Source organism: Bison bison, unplaced genomic scaffold (assembly GCF_000754665.1).
Source record: "Bison bison bison isolate TAMUID 2011002044 unplaced genomic scaffold, Bison_UMD1.0 scf7180017864334, whole genome shotgun sequence".
In the NCBI taxonomy this organism is placed as follows: Eukaryota; Metazoa; Chordata; class Mammalia; order Artiodactyla; family Bovidae; genus Bison; species Bison bison.
In genome coordinates this window covers 1671112-1682838 of record NW_011494906.1, presented here as the reverse complement: position 1 = coordinate 1682838, position 11727 = coordinate 1671112, and the positions used below count along the sequence as shown (strand labels likewise).

Here is an 11727-nt window from a genome sequence, read left to right as displayed (position 1 = left end):
CTACCCACCCCTGCCCCGTCATTTGCTGCTCCTCGCCCAGCCCCACCCCTTCCACCGACCCTAGTCTGGGCCCCAGCTTTAATCCCGGTCGTGGTCTCAGCCCTAGTCCCAGCCCCACCACCAACCGCTCAGGTATGGCTCGCCTGGGGCCCAGGGTTTGGCTTGAGGGGTTTTTACATGAGGCCTAAGAAAGGCCCCAAGGACCCATTAGTGGGAGAGTTTGATCTCCTGGAGCCCAAATAAGGTTCTGGAAAAATATTGAGACCAAGAGACAGAGGGGAGTGACCTGGAGTCCCGTGGGGCCCTCGAGACAGCTGGATAGGAGGCTGCCCACGCCCTCCTCTCAGCCTGGGCCTGTCTTTCTCCACAGGCCCCAGCCAGATGGCCCTGCTGCCGGTCACCAACATCAGAGCCAAGTCCTGGGGCCTGTCAGCCAATGGCATTGGCTACTTCAAGCATCCAAAGAGCTCGAACCCCGTGGCCAGCCCTGTGGTCCCCTTTCCTGGGGGCCAGGGCAAAGCCAAGAATGGCCCCAGCCTTGGTCTCCATGGCCGGGGCCGCCGAGCGGTTCCCGAGCCTGGCCTGAGCCCTGCTCAGCCCACTCAGGCCTGGGGCCAGCCAGGTACCTGCCCTACCCTCTGCCCAGTTCAGCCCAGCCTTGCAGGGCTCACTGGCCAGGACCCGTTTCAGCCCATCACCAGACTCCCTGTGTGCAGAGTTGGTCCACATTCACTGCCCGTGACTGAGTCCCAGGAATCCGGCCAGGCTGATTCTGTAGCCTTGTATCAATGGCCTTGGTTAATCCTCAGAACACTCCCGTGAGAACAGAATCATCCCCATTGTTCACATGAGGAGATGGAAACTTGGGTGAAGTGACTTCCTAGGATCATACAGCCTGTTAGTGGCAGAGATGGAATTTGATCCCATGTCTGCCTGGCTCCTTCTGTGTCACCCTGCCAGGGCAAGGAGGGTGCTGTGGTCCCCCGTTTTCCAAACCTCAAACTTTTGATTTTAACAAAGCTAGAGAACCCTTTACTGTATTCATTTTCAAACTGGGTGTCTCCGAACTTCCCCTACCCTCCACCCCAGGCTGCCTAGGAGGTTGAAGGGGAGGCTGAGAACCTTGCTGGTTTCAACAAGGCACCTCTGGCTCTAGGTACAGGGCCTCTTCATCAACTTTCATTTGATGGGTTTTGTGGCTTAAAGAAAAAAAAAAAAAAGCTTCAAAACTGCTTTGCTGAGATTGAAGTTCAAAGTGATGGGGAAACCCCACGAGGTAGATGCTCACCAGGCACCATTTCCTGGGTCCCTGCTCTGTGGCTGGCTCTGTACAGGGCACCCGGGGGTGATGGAGACGGATGAGCCCTGCCCCCGAGGGCTCACAGACACGAACAGCAGTGTGGCAAGGCTCCCCTCACCTGTCCTGAGGGGACACAGAGGCGGCTTGGCGACTGGGGAGGGCACGGAATCTGGACTGAGGTGGGGATTCATCAGGGGAGGTGTCCCTGAAGGAGGTGACATGGAAGTTGAGTCCCTGAAGGACAGCGGGGCCCTGATTTGTGTGTGGGAATACTCCTACCATGGCTGATTTCAAGCTGCCAACTTGACATCCCTGAGCCCCGAGTTGGGGAGAAATGTGTGCAGTCAGGAGCAGAGTCCTAAAGAGTGGGCTCCTGGACGCTCCTGGCAGGGGGTGTGGAAGACCCGTCCCTGCTCCTGGGTGTTCTGGGTCTGTCAAGGAGGCAGACCTCGGGCTCATGGAAACTGGAGAGTCCTGGGGCTGCTGGGGAAGGTGGTGGTGTGACCTCAGTCTAAGTGGGAGCTGGAAAGAATAATCTGAAAGTTATTCATGCTAAAGTGTGAATGACTGATCCAAGCCAAGCAAGATTTGACTCCTCCTCATTTGTGTCCTGACTTGTCACTCTCCTTCCTCCCCCAACAGCCTCTCTCCTTGCAGACCCAGTGCCATCCCTGACCTCCATCCAGGTGTTGGAGAATTCGATGCCCATTACTTCCCAGTACTGCACTTCAGAGGATGCCTGCAGGTGGGTTTGGCTGCCTCCCTATACGCCCCCAGGACAGGTTCCCTTGGGTGACATGAGGCCAGGGGAGAGGATCTTGCTGCCCTCAGGGAGGAAGTTCCCTCACAAGGCGGGGCAGCCCCTTCCAGGCCCTCGAAGGGCTCCCCTCTAGTCTGGAGGATGAGGAATTGATGGGCGTTAGGGGCGGGGTGGCAGGGTGCCCTTTGGCTGAGGAGCCAGCTTGGCCCTTTCAGGCCTGGAAACGTCACCTACCACATCCCCGTCAGCAGCAGCACCCCCCTGCACCTCCGCCTGACCCTGCAGATGAAGTGAGTGCCGGCCTGGGGGATGGGGGCGTGGTGGTCCCGGCGACCTGGGGGAGGTCGGGGGGAGCTGAGGGGGCTGCTGGCTCTCCTGCCTGCTCTGTGCTTCACTGGCTTTGTGACCCAGCAGTCTCCAGGCCTCAGTTCCTCATCTGTGAAATGGGCTGTGAAGAGCGTGTGGGACGGGGGATGGGAAGGGGCTTGTAGCCATCAAGGGCCTTGACAGATGTGCCTCGTTGACTGGCCAAGAGGATTCAGTGGCCGGTTTCTGTGGGGAGAGGGAGGCCGAGTGGAGGGCTGGCTGGGAGGGGCCTGGGGTGGAGGAGCTCAGAACCCCAGTTCCCCACTGACTGGGCCTTCCCCAGCTCCTCGTCCCCCGTGTCCGTGGTGCTGTGCAGCCTGATGTCAAAGGAGGAGCCGTGTGAAGAGGGGGGCTTTCTACAGAGCCTTCACGCCCACCAGGACACCCAGGTAAGGGGCAACTGGGAACTCGTGGGCCAGCCAGGCCGGAGCTTCCTCTCCCTGGCACAACTGAGCCCCCAAGTAGGTGAGGAGCGGGAGCCAGGGTTAGAGCAAAGGCATCTTCACAAGGGACCCTTTGGGACCTGGGCCTGTGCCCCAGGGAGGGGTTGTGTACGCACCCCTCCATGGCGAGTGTCTCCCGGCCCTGCCCTGCCCAAGGCCTAGCCTGAGGTGAGCACAATGGAGGAGACAGAGGGCGTCCTGGGAGCCCGGCAGGGAGAGCTGACCTTGTTGGGTTGCAGGGTCAGGGTGCCTGCCTGCAGGTCATGCTTGATTAAGACGAGACCTGAAGGACGATGTGGGATCAGCCAGGGGAAGGAAAGGGGACAGCGTCCCAGGAGTCGGGGAACAGCATGTACAGTGGCGGGGCCACCAGGGAGGGCATGGTGCGCCGGGAGAGTTGGAAGCACGGCGAGGGTCGTGCCTCAGAGGAGCTGGGAAGGAGGCTGGACCTCAGGCTCGGGCAGGGGCGGTGACTCAGTCCCATCTGTTGACTTTGGAAGGTTTGGGCTGGGTGGAGGGGGCTGCCTCATGGTCTGGGAACCAGGCGGCTGGGACCCAGTCACTGTCCGGCTCCTCTATGGCCACATGATGCTCAGCACAAGTTAAGGCAGTTTCTCCTCGCCGACTTGTGTGTTTATTCAATCAATATTTCTTGGGGCCTCCCCTGTCCCCGGCCCTGGGCTGGGCCCAGCTGAGGGGAGCCAGAGATGGGGTAGAAACAGACCTCGCCTTCCAAGAACGCAGTCCCTCGCCAACAAGAAAAGAGGTGCAGAAGTAGCTGGCATAGAGGATGGAGTGCTGAGAGCCCTAAGGAGGCTCAGGCCCCAGGGCCTGGCAGACAGGGGAGAGCAGAGAGGGGTGAGCCCCAGCTCGGCCACATGTCGCCATGGGAGTTTAGGCAGATAACTCAGCAGTGTCCTCACCTGTAAGCAGCACCTCCTCAGCGGCGTGTAGCCAGGACGAGCTTAGTGAGACACTCTCATGGGCCCGGAGCACCGTGGTGAGAGGGGAGGCAGTGACAGGAGGCCGTGGGCCCTCAGTGCTGGGTAGAGCATGCAGATGGTGGCCCCTACTGCTCCCCAAAGCAGAACATGTGCACTCCAGCCTCTCCTGATTTCTGCTTCTCACCTCTTGTGGCTCAGTTGGTAAAGAATCTGCCTGCAATGTGAAAGACCTGGGTTTGATCCCTGGGTTGGGAAGATCCCCTGGAGAAGGGAAAGGCTTCCCATTCCAATATTCTGGCCTGGAGGAGTCCTTGGACTGTATAGTCCGTGGGGTCACAGAGTCAGACATGACTGAGTGACTTGCACTTTCCTTTGTAAAACCTGCTACAGAGCCCGGGGCTGTGATGGCCATGGCGAGGGATGCAGGTTGGGACTGGGTGGGGGTGGGGGGCTGTGCCACTGTCCTGACCCCTCTTCCCCTCCCTCCCCAGGGCACCTCCCACCAGTGGCCAGTAACCATCCTGTCCTTCCGCAGATTCACCTACCACTTCCGGGTGGCATTGCTGGTGAGCAGGGCTCCCCGCCTCCCGGAGACATTCAGTGTGGGGCTTGAGGGAGAAGTGGGCGGGGAGCATTGAAAAGCACATGGTGGGACCTGGGGCAGAGTCAGGCAATGACGTCAGCAGGGGGCCTGCCTCCTGCCTGACTCTGGAGCCACTTCACTGGTTCCTCCTGCCCTTCCACCCAGGGTCAGGCCAACTGCAGCGCGGAGGCCCCGGTCCAGCCGGCCACGGACTACTACTTCCACTTCTACCGCCTGTGTGACTGAGCTGCCCTCTGGAGGCAGTGCCACACCAGGGCCCGGGGGTTCCCGGGCACCCCTGCCACACTGGATGCAATGGTGTTACACTGGAGCCCGCCGCTGGCACTTCTTTGGAGACTGAGCCGGCCTGGCCCTCCCCGCGCCTGGTGAAACTGGAAGTCCTCACACTGGAGCTGCTGTTCCCGCTGGCGGCACCCCTACATCACGGACGGAGCTGGAGAGAGACCTGCCGAGCCAATTCACGTCTATGCAGACATGGCCAATGCAGGCCTGGCGATGTCAGTGCCCAGAGGTGGGGGAAGCTGTGACTCTGTCCAGAGCCCACCCTCCCTGCCTCCCCTTCTGCCACTGGGAGCCGTCCCTTTTTGGGGAGAGAACCTGTCCGCCTTTGGTACTGCCGGGGACTTGGCACGAGCCCTCAGAAACCTGGCCGAGTCAAGAGTCGGTGGAGGGCGGACAGCCCTCTCTCAAAGCTGCTCCCTGGGGAGGGTTAGGGAGCAGACGTTTTAGGGTTTGACTGTTACTGGACTCGGACTTCTAAGCTTTAAGCGTGGCCCAGGAGGTCTCTTCTCCCTGGAAGAGCTTGGCTCCAAGAGCTCCCAGGGCAGCTGAAGCCAGCCCTGGATGGGCTGGCAATTGACCATGTGCCTTCTATACACTCAGTGCCTGGCTGAACCAGGGGCGGGGCCAGTGGGCCAGGTAAGCCTTGGATCCTAGAACCTAGGGTATCCCAAAGGGAAGCTCCCTGTGCAGCCACACAGCCTGGGCTCCAAGGAGCTTCCACTGGTCTCTGAGCAGAGGAGCAGGAATCCCTGCAAGGCAGCAGGCTGGTCTTGGCTGGTGGATGAGTGGATGCAAGTAGCTTTTGCTGTTATTAATGAAGTAATTACTAAAATGCACTTAAACCAGGGCAGGAGTAGAAGAATGGAGATGGAGAGTCCCGAGTGGGCCAGAGCTCTGGGGGACTCTTGAAAGGCAGGGCCCTGGCTCTGATCCGTCCCTGGGAGCCTCGAGACACCCTCCCCACTCTGACCAACAGGATGGGCCTCTGCCCCCGCCCCTGTCTGCTGGTGGCCTCACCTTCCCAGGTCAAGGGCCCCATGCTGGGCTCAGCCAGCCAGGCTGGGGGCCCTGTGCTCAGCAGTAGGCCCCAGTTCTGCCCATCCTCTCTGGAGCAGTGGGTTTGGGTTACTGAAGCCTTTTCTCAAGTGCCAACGTTAACCTTTCTTAGTGGATATCTAGAGCCTTCTGAGGCCACAGCCAGGCTCATGGAAGGAGTGGAAATCACTGCGCAGTGTCTGCCGAGGGTTCAGAAATGTGGACAGAACTGCCGTCCTCGCCTGGTGATGTTCTGCTGCCTCTTTGGGAGCCAGGCCTTGCCCCTCCTGCCTCTCATTCTCAGCTTTGAGTGGGAGCCTTTCAGTGGAGACCTGAATCCTAAAGAAGCCTAGGAACCATGGACCCCATTCTGCTACGGATACCAAGCACTTGTCCACACTGGCAAGATGGGGGGTAGCCAGGATACCTCACCTCCCAGCCCCTCCGCAGTGGGATTCCACGCCCTTCGTCTGACATAGGAATTAGACAGTTCTCCACACCACTGCTTCCCTGGTAGCTCAGTTGGTAAAGAATCTGCCTGCAATGCAGGAGACCCCCTGTTCGATTCCTGGGTCAGGAAGGTCCGCTGGAAAAGGGATAGCTACCCACTCCAGTATTCTTGGGCTTCCCTGGTGGCTCAGCTAGTAAAGAATCCACCTGCAATGTGGGAGACCTGGGTTCAATCCCTGGGTTTGGAAGATCCCCTGGAGAAGGGAATGGCTACCTACCCACTCCAGGATTCTGGCCTGGAGAATTCCTTGGACTGTATAGTCCATGGGATCAGAGTCGGACATGACTGAGCAACTTTCAGTTCACCACACCACACAGGTGGCTGAGCCTTACTTAGCACTACTGTTCTTCCCCCCACTGCGGGAACCCTCCATAAATGCCATAAACCTGCCGAGCCTTGCCCCTTGTGACAGGATTCTAGGGCTTCCTGAGTGGGGCTGCAGGTTTCTTGGACCACAGTCCCTTAACTGGAGTTAAAGTACTTAAACTGGAAAGTGACCCTCCACTGCCCCCTGGAGCCACCTGGACACAGCATTGCCCTAATCTGGTCAGCAGCTGGCTGTTTCCATGCCTGGGGAGGGGGTCCTTTGTGTGGAGGCTGGGGCCAAGTGGGGCTCCAAGCTGCTCAAGGGTGGGAGGTGGGGTGGGTGGGGGGTCAACCTTGGACCAAAGTTGCCTTAAGCCCAGGGAGGCAAAAGGGTTTCAGGAAAGGCCAGTGGGCCACCTGCTGGAGGCTGACAGCTGCCCAGCAGGTGCTGCTGACTGGGTGTCTTGGCTGTATCCCCTACCCGTGGTCCAGCAACCCACCCCTCCCTCTCTCCCGTTTGGCATTTACTCCGGTAGCCATTGGGCTAATCTCCCCAAGCTTCAAGCTGTATATAGGGCCTCTGAATGCACAAGCACCCCCGTCCACGTTACAGCCTCCAAGAAAGCTTGCATGTGCATAGCGCACCCCCTCCCTCCCACATAACTGCCCCCCACCATCCTTCCCCTGAGCTCTGACTCGTATTTATCGTACCAACTCTGACTCGAGCGGGCAGAGGGAAGCGGCCCCAGGCTGCTTGCTTCCTGTCCCCTGTTCTTTTCTGAAATAAATATACGTATATAAATAAATGTATAAATACTGCTTTGTATCTGAGCTTGCTTCCTGTCTTCTTGAAATTGTTCCGGGGCAGGATGGGGTAGGGGGAAGATGGGGTCATTTGTGGGGCTGGGACCATGTGGAGCCCCTGAGCCTGATAGATGCTCTGTACCCCATTATCCCTCGTAGCTTCAGGCCTGGGAATAGGATGCGGTAACCCCTCCCCCTAGTCACACCCCACGGATCTACTGCTGCCCGGCCTGGGATAGAAGGAGCCACCTTAGGGACAAGCTGAGCCTTTCAAGGGTACCTGGCTACACTGAGGAGGGGACTGGCCCTGGGACAGACTTAACTGGTGTGGGTTCCTAAGGAAGTTTACTCTAGAAGCCGCAGAAGAGGGCAGGCTCAGTCCCTTCCTGTCCACAGGAAGCCCTCAATTCTAAGGATAAGACAGTCCCCACATTCCCCTTCTAGGCAGAGCGCAGGGCTTCCCAGCCACAGGAACTATCTGGGAGGCAGCAGAGACACAGGAAGGGGAGGGACTGGGGAACCCTGGGTCCCAGCACCAGACAGGATGTCACATCTGCCTTTATTGTAGCAACAGGTGGGACACTTCCAGCCACAGTAAAAAAAGAAAAAAAAATTAATTTACAAAAGCAGGGATTCAGTGAAGCTGCCCGGTTGGAACCTGAAAGAGAAGGGTATCAGAATGAGAGCAGGGACCCATCTTTCCATCAGCTTCCCTCACACAGCCCCTCCACTAAGTGACTAAACATCAGCCAAAATTTATCTTCAATGACTGAGAACGCTGAAACCGACTAAAATGGAACTCCTGGCAGCAAGTCCCGGATCCTGGCCCCCCGCCTGGCCACTTGCCGATGGCTCCCCAGCCACTGTGTGTGATGTGTAAGAACAGAGATGGAACCACATGAAGCCTGTGCCCACAGCCCAAGACAGAATATTCCAGCGCCAGACCTAGGTCAGACAATGTGGAGACCTCAGATCTGACACAGGTCCCACTTGGCTCAGATTCCCATCAGGGGACAGGGAAAGAAGCCCATGTGTCCGGTGTCTCTGTCCTTTCTGCTCAGTCTGTCTCCATTAGCCAAGGGGTCACGCAGCCCGAGGACCCCGATGGGGGGGTGCAGAGGTTTCTCCAGCATCCCACCTTGTCACCGCTCTTACCCTTGGGAGCTCATATGTAGATGCCGACCCAGAGCAGCAGGAAGAGGACTCCAAAGCCCATGAAGAGGGAGGCCACCAGGGAGATGAGGAGCTCTTTGTAGATATCCCGGGTGTATTTGGTGGACGTGACCTCATAACTGGCAGGGTGATTAAGGAGAAGCAAAGAGGTGGACTATGCAGGGCAGGGAACCCAACCAAGGCATCTCTGGGAGAAAGGCATGGGCTGAGAGCTTTCCAGGAGGCTGGCCTGGCTCTGTGCAGCTGGGCAGAGGGGTCCCAGAGATGACCTAGACCCTGGCGCTCCTACTGTTGGGGCCCGTGTCAGGCAACCAGGAGAGACTCCACCTTGAAGCCTGTCATCCATCTTAAAGACAGGATATGAACCCTGCCCAGGAAGCGAGGAAACCACTGCTAGTGTGAACCAGGTCTGGAGACTTCCCTCCCCGCAGACGGCAAACGGAGATTACAGTAAGGTCAGGCGACCCCTGTTAGATTAACCATGGAGACATCCCCCCTTGATGTATAATCACTGTCCCCCCCCCCCACCACCACCCTTAATTGTCTGTTCTCCTAGCACCTACTTATTGTAAAACTCAATCATGTACAACAAAGGGATTGCTAACATGTAACCAGTCAAGTAGTAGGGGCTATAAAGCTGGGCCTCTCAGAAACATCAGGGTCCTTGCTGGGAACCGATTCCGCTTGGACCCGCTGGAGTAATAAGCTGTGTTCCACTGTCGAGTGTCCTCCAAGGTGTGCTTTGTAACTCCGATTCCACAACACACTTCCACCACCCAAAGTCACACAGCTAACAATCAGCAAAGCAGGGACTAGCCCTCTGATCTCGACACCTGAGTATATCGCTCCTTTTAACACTTTCCAACTTCAGGTCCCTGTGCCCAGTCTCCAGTCCAGCCAGGCCCTCTGCTTACTATGAAACCTGAAGAGCAAACTGAGCTCACCAGAACTTGGAAAATAAGGCCACAGCCTGACTTGGGATGTCAATGGCCCCTAGCCCTTCAATTCCTGACTGTCCTGCTTCATGCCAGAACAAAAGTGGCTGGGTGCATGTACCCAGTGTAGTTCCTCCCTCCAGTTCCCCCATCACTAACTCTGGCCCACTGGCTGCTCAATCAAAGGATACACGAAGAACCAGGCGGTGAAGAACATGCCAATGGCCAGCAGCACGACGGTCAGGTGGGGAAAGACAGCCGGGTTCACGGGGCTGGTGTATCTGCTCATGGCCTCAAGTTCCTAGGGGAAGGCGTGAGATCAGAGCCACTGAAGAATCCCAAGACTTCAACCTGGGAGGATACGGGGTGATCGGAGCCTCATGCTGCTGTGACTGCAAGAAGCTTATTTCAGCCTGAGAGACAGGGACATCCTTCCTGGTTCCTTTGACAGAACCACTGTTAAATGATACCTTTTGGGAATGACAACGATTATGTTGACATCTTAAACTAAGGTGGTACTTTGTCTTTCCAGTAGGAGATGAGAAGGGCAGCTAAGAGTCAGAAGCTGAGACACACAAGGGGACTGATTGGCTACAGATCAATAGTCCGTAACATTTTTTGGTTTTGGCTGCACCATGCAGTTTGTGGGATTTTAGTTTCCTGACCAGGGAATCGAACCTGCGTTCCCTGCATTGAAAGCACAGAGTCTTAACCACTCGACTGCGGGGGAAGTCTGGTCCTCACCATTGTCTGAGGCCACTGATCATCATGGGAATAAAAAAAACAAAACATGATGAAAGGTCTGGACTCTTTGCCTGGGACAAATGACACACAAGAAAAAGTTTGTGGGAGGGGTGAGTCCCTTCACTGTTCACCTGAAACTATCATAACATTTTTCTTTAATTGGTTATACCCCAATACAAAATAAAGTGCTTTTTTTTTTTTTTTTTAAAGAAAAAGTTTGCTTATGATTTTAGGAGCTTTATGGACCCATGTCTGTAGACAACAAGCTCAGAATCCGCACTGAAAGGCAGACTCTGAACTGGTACCCAGGCCTCAACTTCTAATTCTCTATTCTTCCCACTACACAATTAAGGAATCTTGGGATCTGCAAACAAAAGACATAAGTCAAAATTCTAACTCTACTAAATACCATGAATCTCAGTAAGTGATTATAATATCTCTCTCACAAGGTTGATGTATGATTTAAGACAAACGTCATAGCATCTAACTCACTGCCTGGCATAGAGTAGTTGCTCAATAGGTGTTTGTTTCCTTCCCAAGGTTAGAGGGAAGATCATGAGCTAATGCTTGTGAAAGAGGGCTGTAAAAGTAAAGTTCCGTACAAATGTTAATTTCCATTGTCACCCACCAGCCAATGTTTAAATCTAGAACATAACAACTCTAGACAAGTAAACTGAGCCCATTGTTCTAAGAGACACTAGAATTCAAATCAGTAAACATTTATGCACCCCCCATAAACGATAAAGACAATCGCTGCCATTGACTAAGCCTCCAATTGCAGGCCCCGTGTTTGGCACTGGGAATACAAAGATGAATAGACATCATCCCAGGGCTCTAGGCACGTCAGATGGTGGTCACTAGGAGGCGTGGCAGATAACAAAGAAGTCCATGACACGTGGCAAGAGGGCTGTACACAGGTTGTGGGGGGCTCCCAGGACAGAGGGGGCAAGTGCCCGAGACAGTTGGAAGTGCTTCACCAAGAAGGTGACTTTTGCCCAGGGCTGGGTAGTATGAGTACGAGTTTCGCAGCTGGGAGAAACTTGTCAGATAAAGGTAACAGTTTGACCACAGGTAACAGTGCTAAATGCTGGAAGGTATTAAAAAATGCACCCACACTCCTCATCCTTATAAATCGCGAGATCAGAAGCCCAGTGCGATCAAAACCTTACCTAAGGAGTCGGCCCCTTCCCCGCCCCTCAGTCCAAATCGAAGGATCCAGGGTCCTCCCGCCCTCTAGACCTCGGGCACCTGACGCCTCTGTGAGAGAAACAGACACAGGACGGACCCCGGGGGTCCCCAGAGCCCTGTCCTGAACTTCCCTCAACCTTCTCACCATTTTGCCGGGCACAGGATAATCCGCCACTCCGCTACCGGAAGACCACGTCGGCAGGAGCAGGCGCGCTGTTCAACCGGAAGGGGAAATGCAGTCACGCGGATGGCATTGTGGGGCTTGTAGTCCCGTGGTTTCGGGTATGGTGGGATCTGGGGCCTTCAGGAGCCCGGGGTGGAGTAGGGGCAAG

At 56.1% G+C, this 11727-nt stretch overlaps 2 protein-coding genes across 2 annotated transcripts in view; one reads left to right on the top strand and one right to left on the bottom strand.

Annotated features, from left to right (window-relative positions):
• MYRF (myelin regulatory factor) overlaps nucleotides 1–6306 on the top strand; it is a 39027-nt gene extending 32721 nt beyond the window's left edge. The window contains exons 25-31 of the mRNA XM_010854061.1: nucleotides 1–132; nucleotides 371–622; nucleotides 1958–2045; nucleotides 2276–2350; nucleotides 2710–2815; nucleotides 4305–4379; nucleotides 4562–6306. Of these exons, the coding sequence (XP_010852363.1) occupies nucleotides 1–132; nucleotides 371–622; nucleotides 1958–2045; nucleotides 2276–2350; nucleotides 2710–2815; nucleotides 4305–4379; nucleotides 4562–4642 (809 nt within the window). The 3' untranslated portion in view covers nucleotides 4643–6306. The remainder of the gene's footprint in view (nucleotides 133–370; nucleotides 623–1957; nucleotides 2046–2275; nucleotides 2351–2709; nucleotides 2816–4304; nucleotides 4380–4561) is intronic.
• A 1591-nt stretch (nucleotides 6307–7897) lies between these two features.
• Nucleotides 7898–11629, bottom strand: TMEM258 (transmembrane protein 258). Its single transcript, XM_010854040.1, has 4 exons — nucleotides 11541–11629; nucleotides 9655–9764; nucleotides 8511–8647; nucleotides 7898–8013 (listed from the first exon to the last, which is right to left on the bottom strand). Exons 1-3 carry the CDS (start codon nucleotides 11541–11543, stop codon nucleotides 8521–8523), a joined length of 240 nt encoding a protein of 79 aa, XP_010852342.1. The 5' UTR covers nucleotides 11544–11629; the 3' UTR covers nucleotides 7898–8013; nucleotides 8511–8520.
• Between the last annotated feature and the right edge of the window lie 98 nt (nucleotides 11630–11727).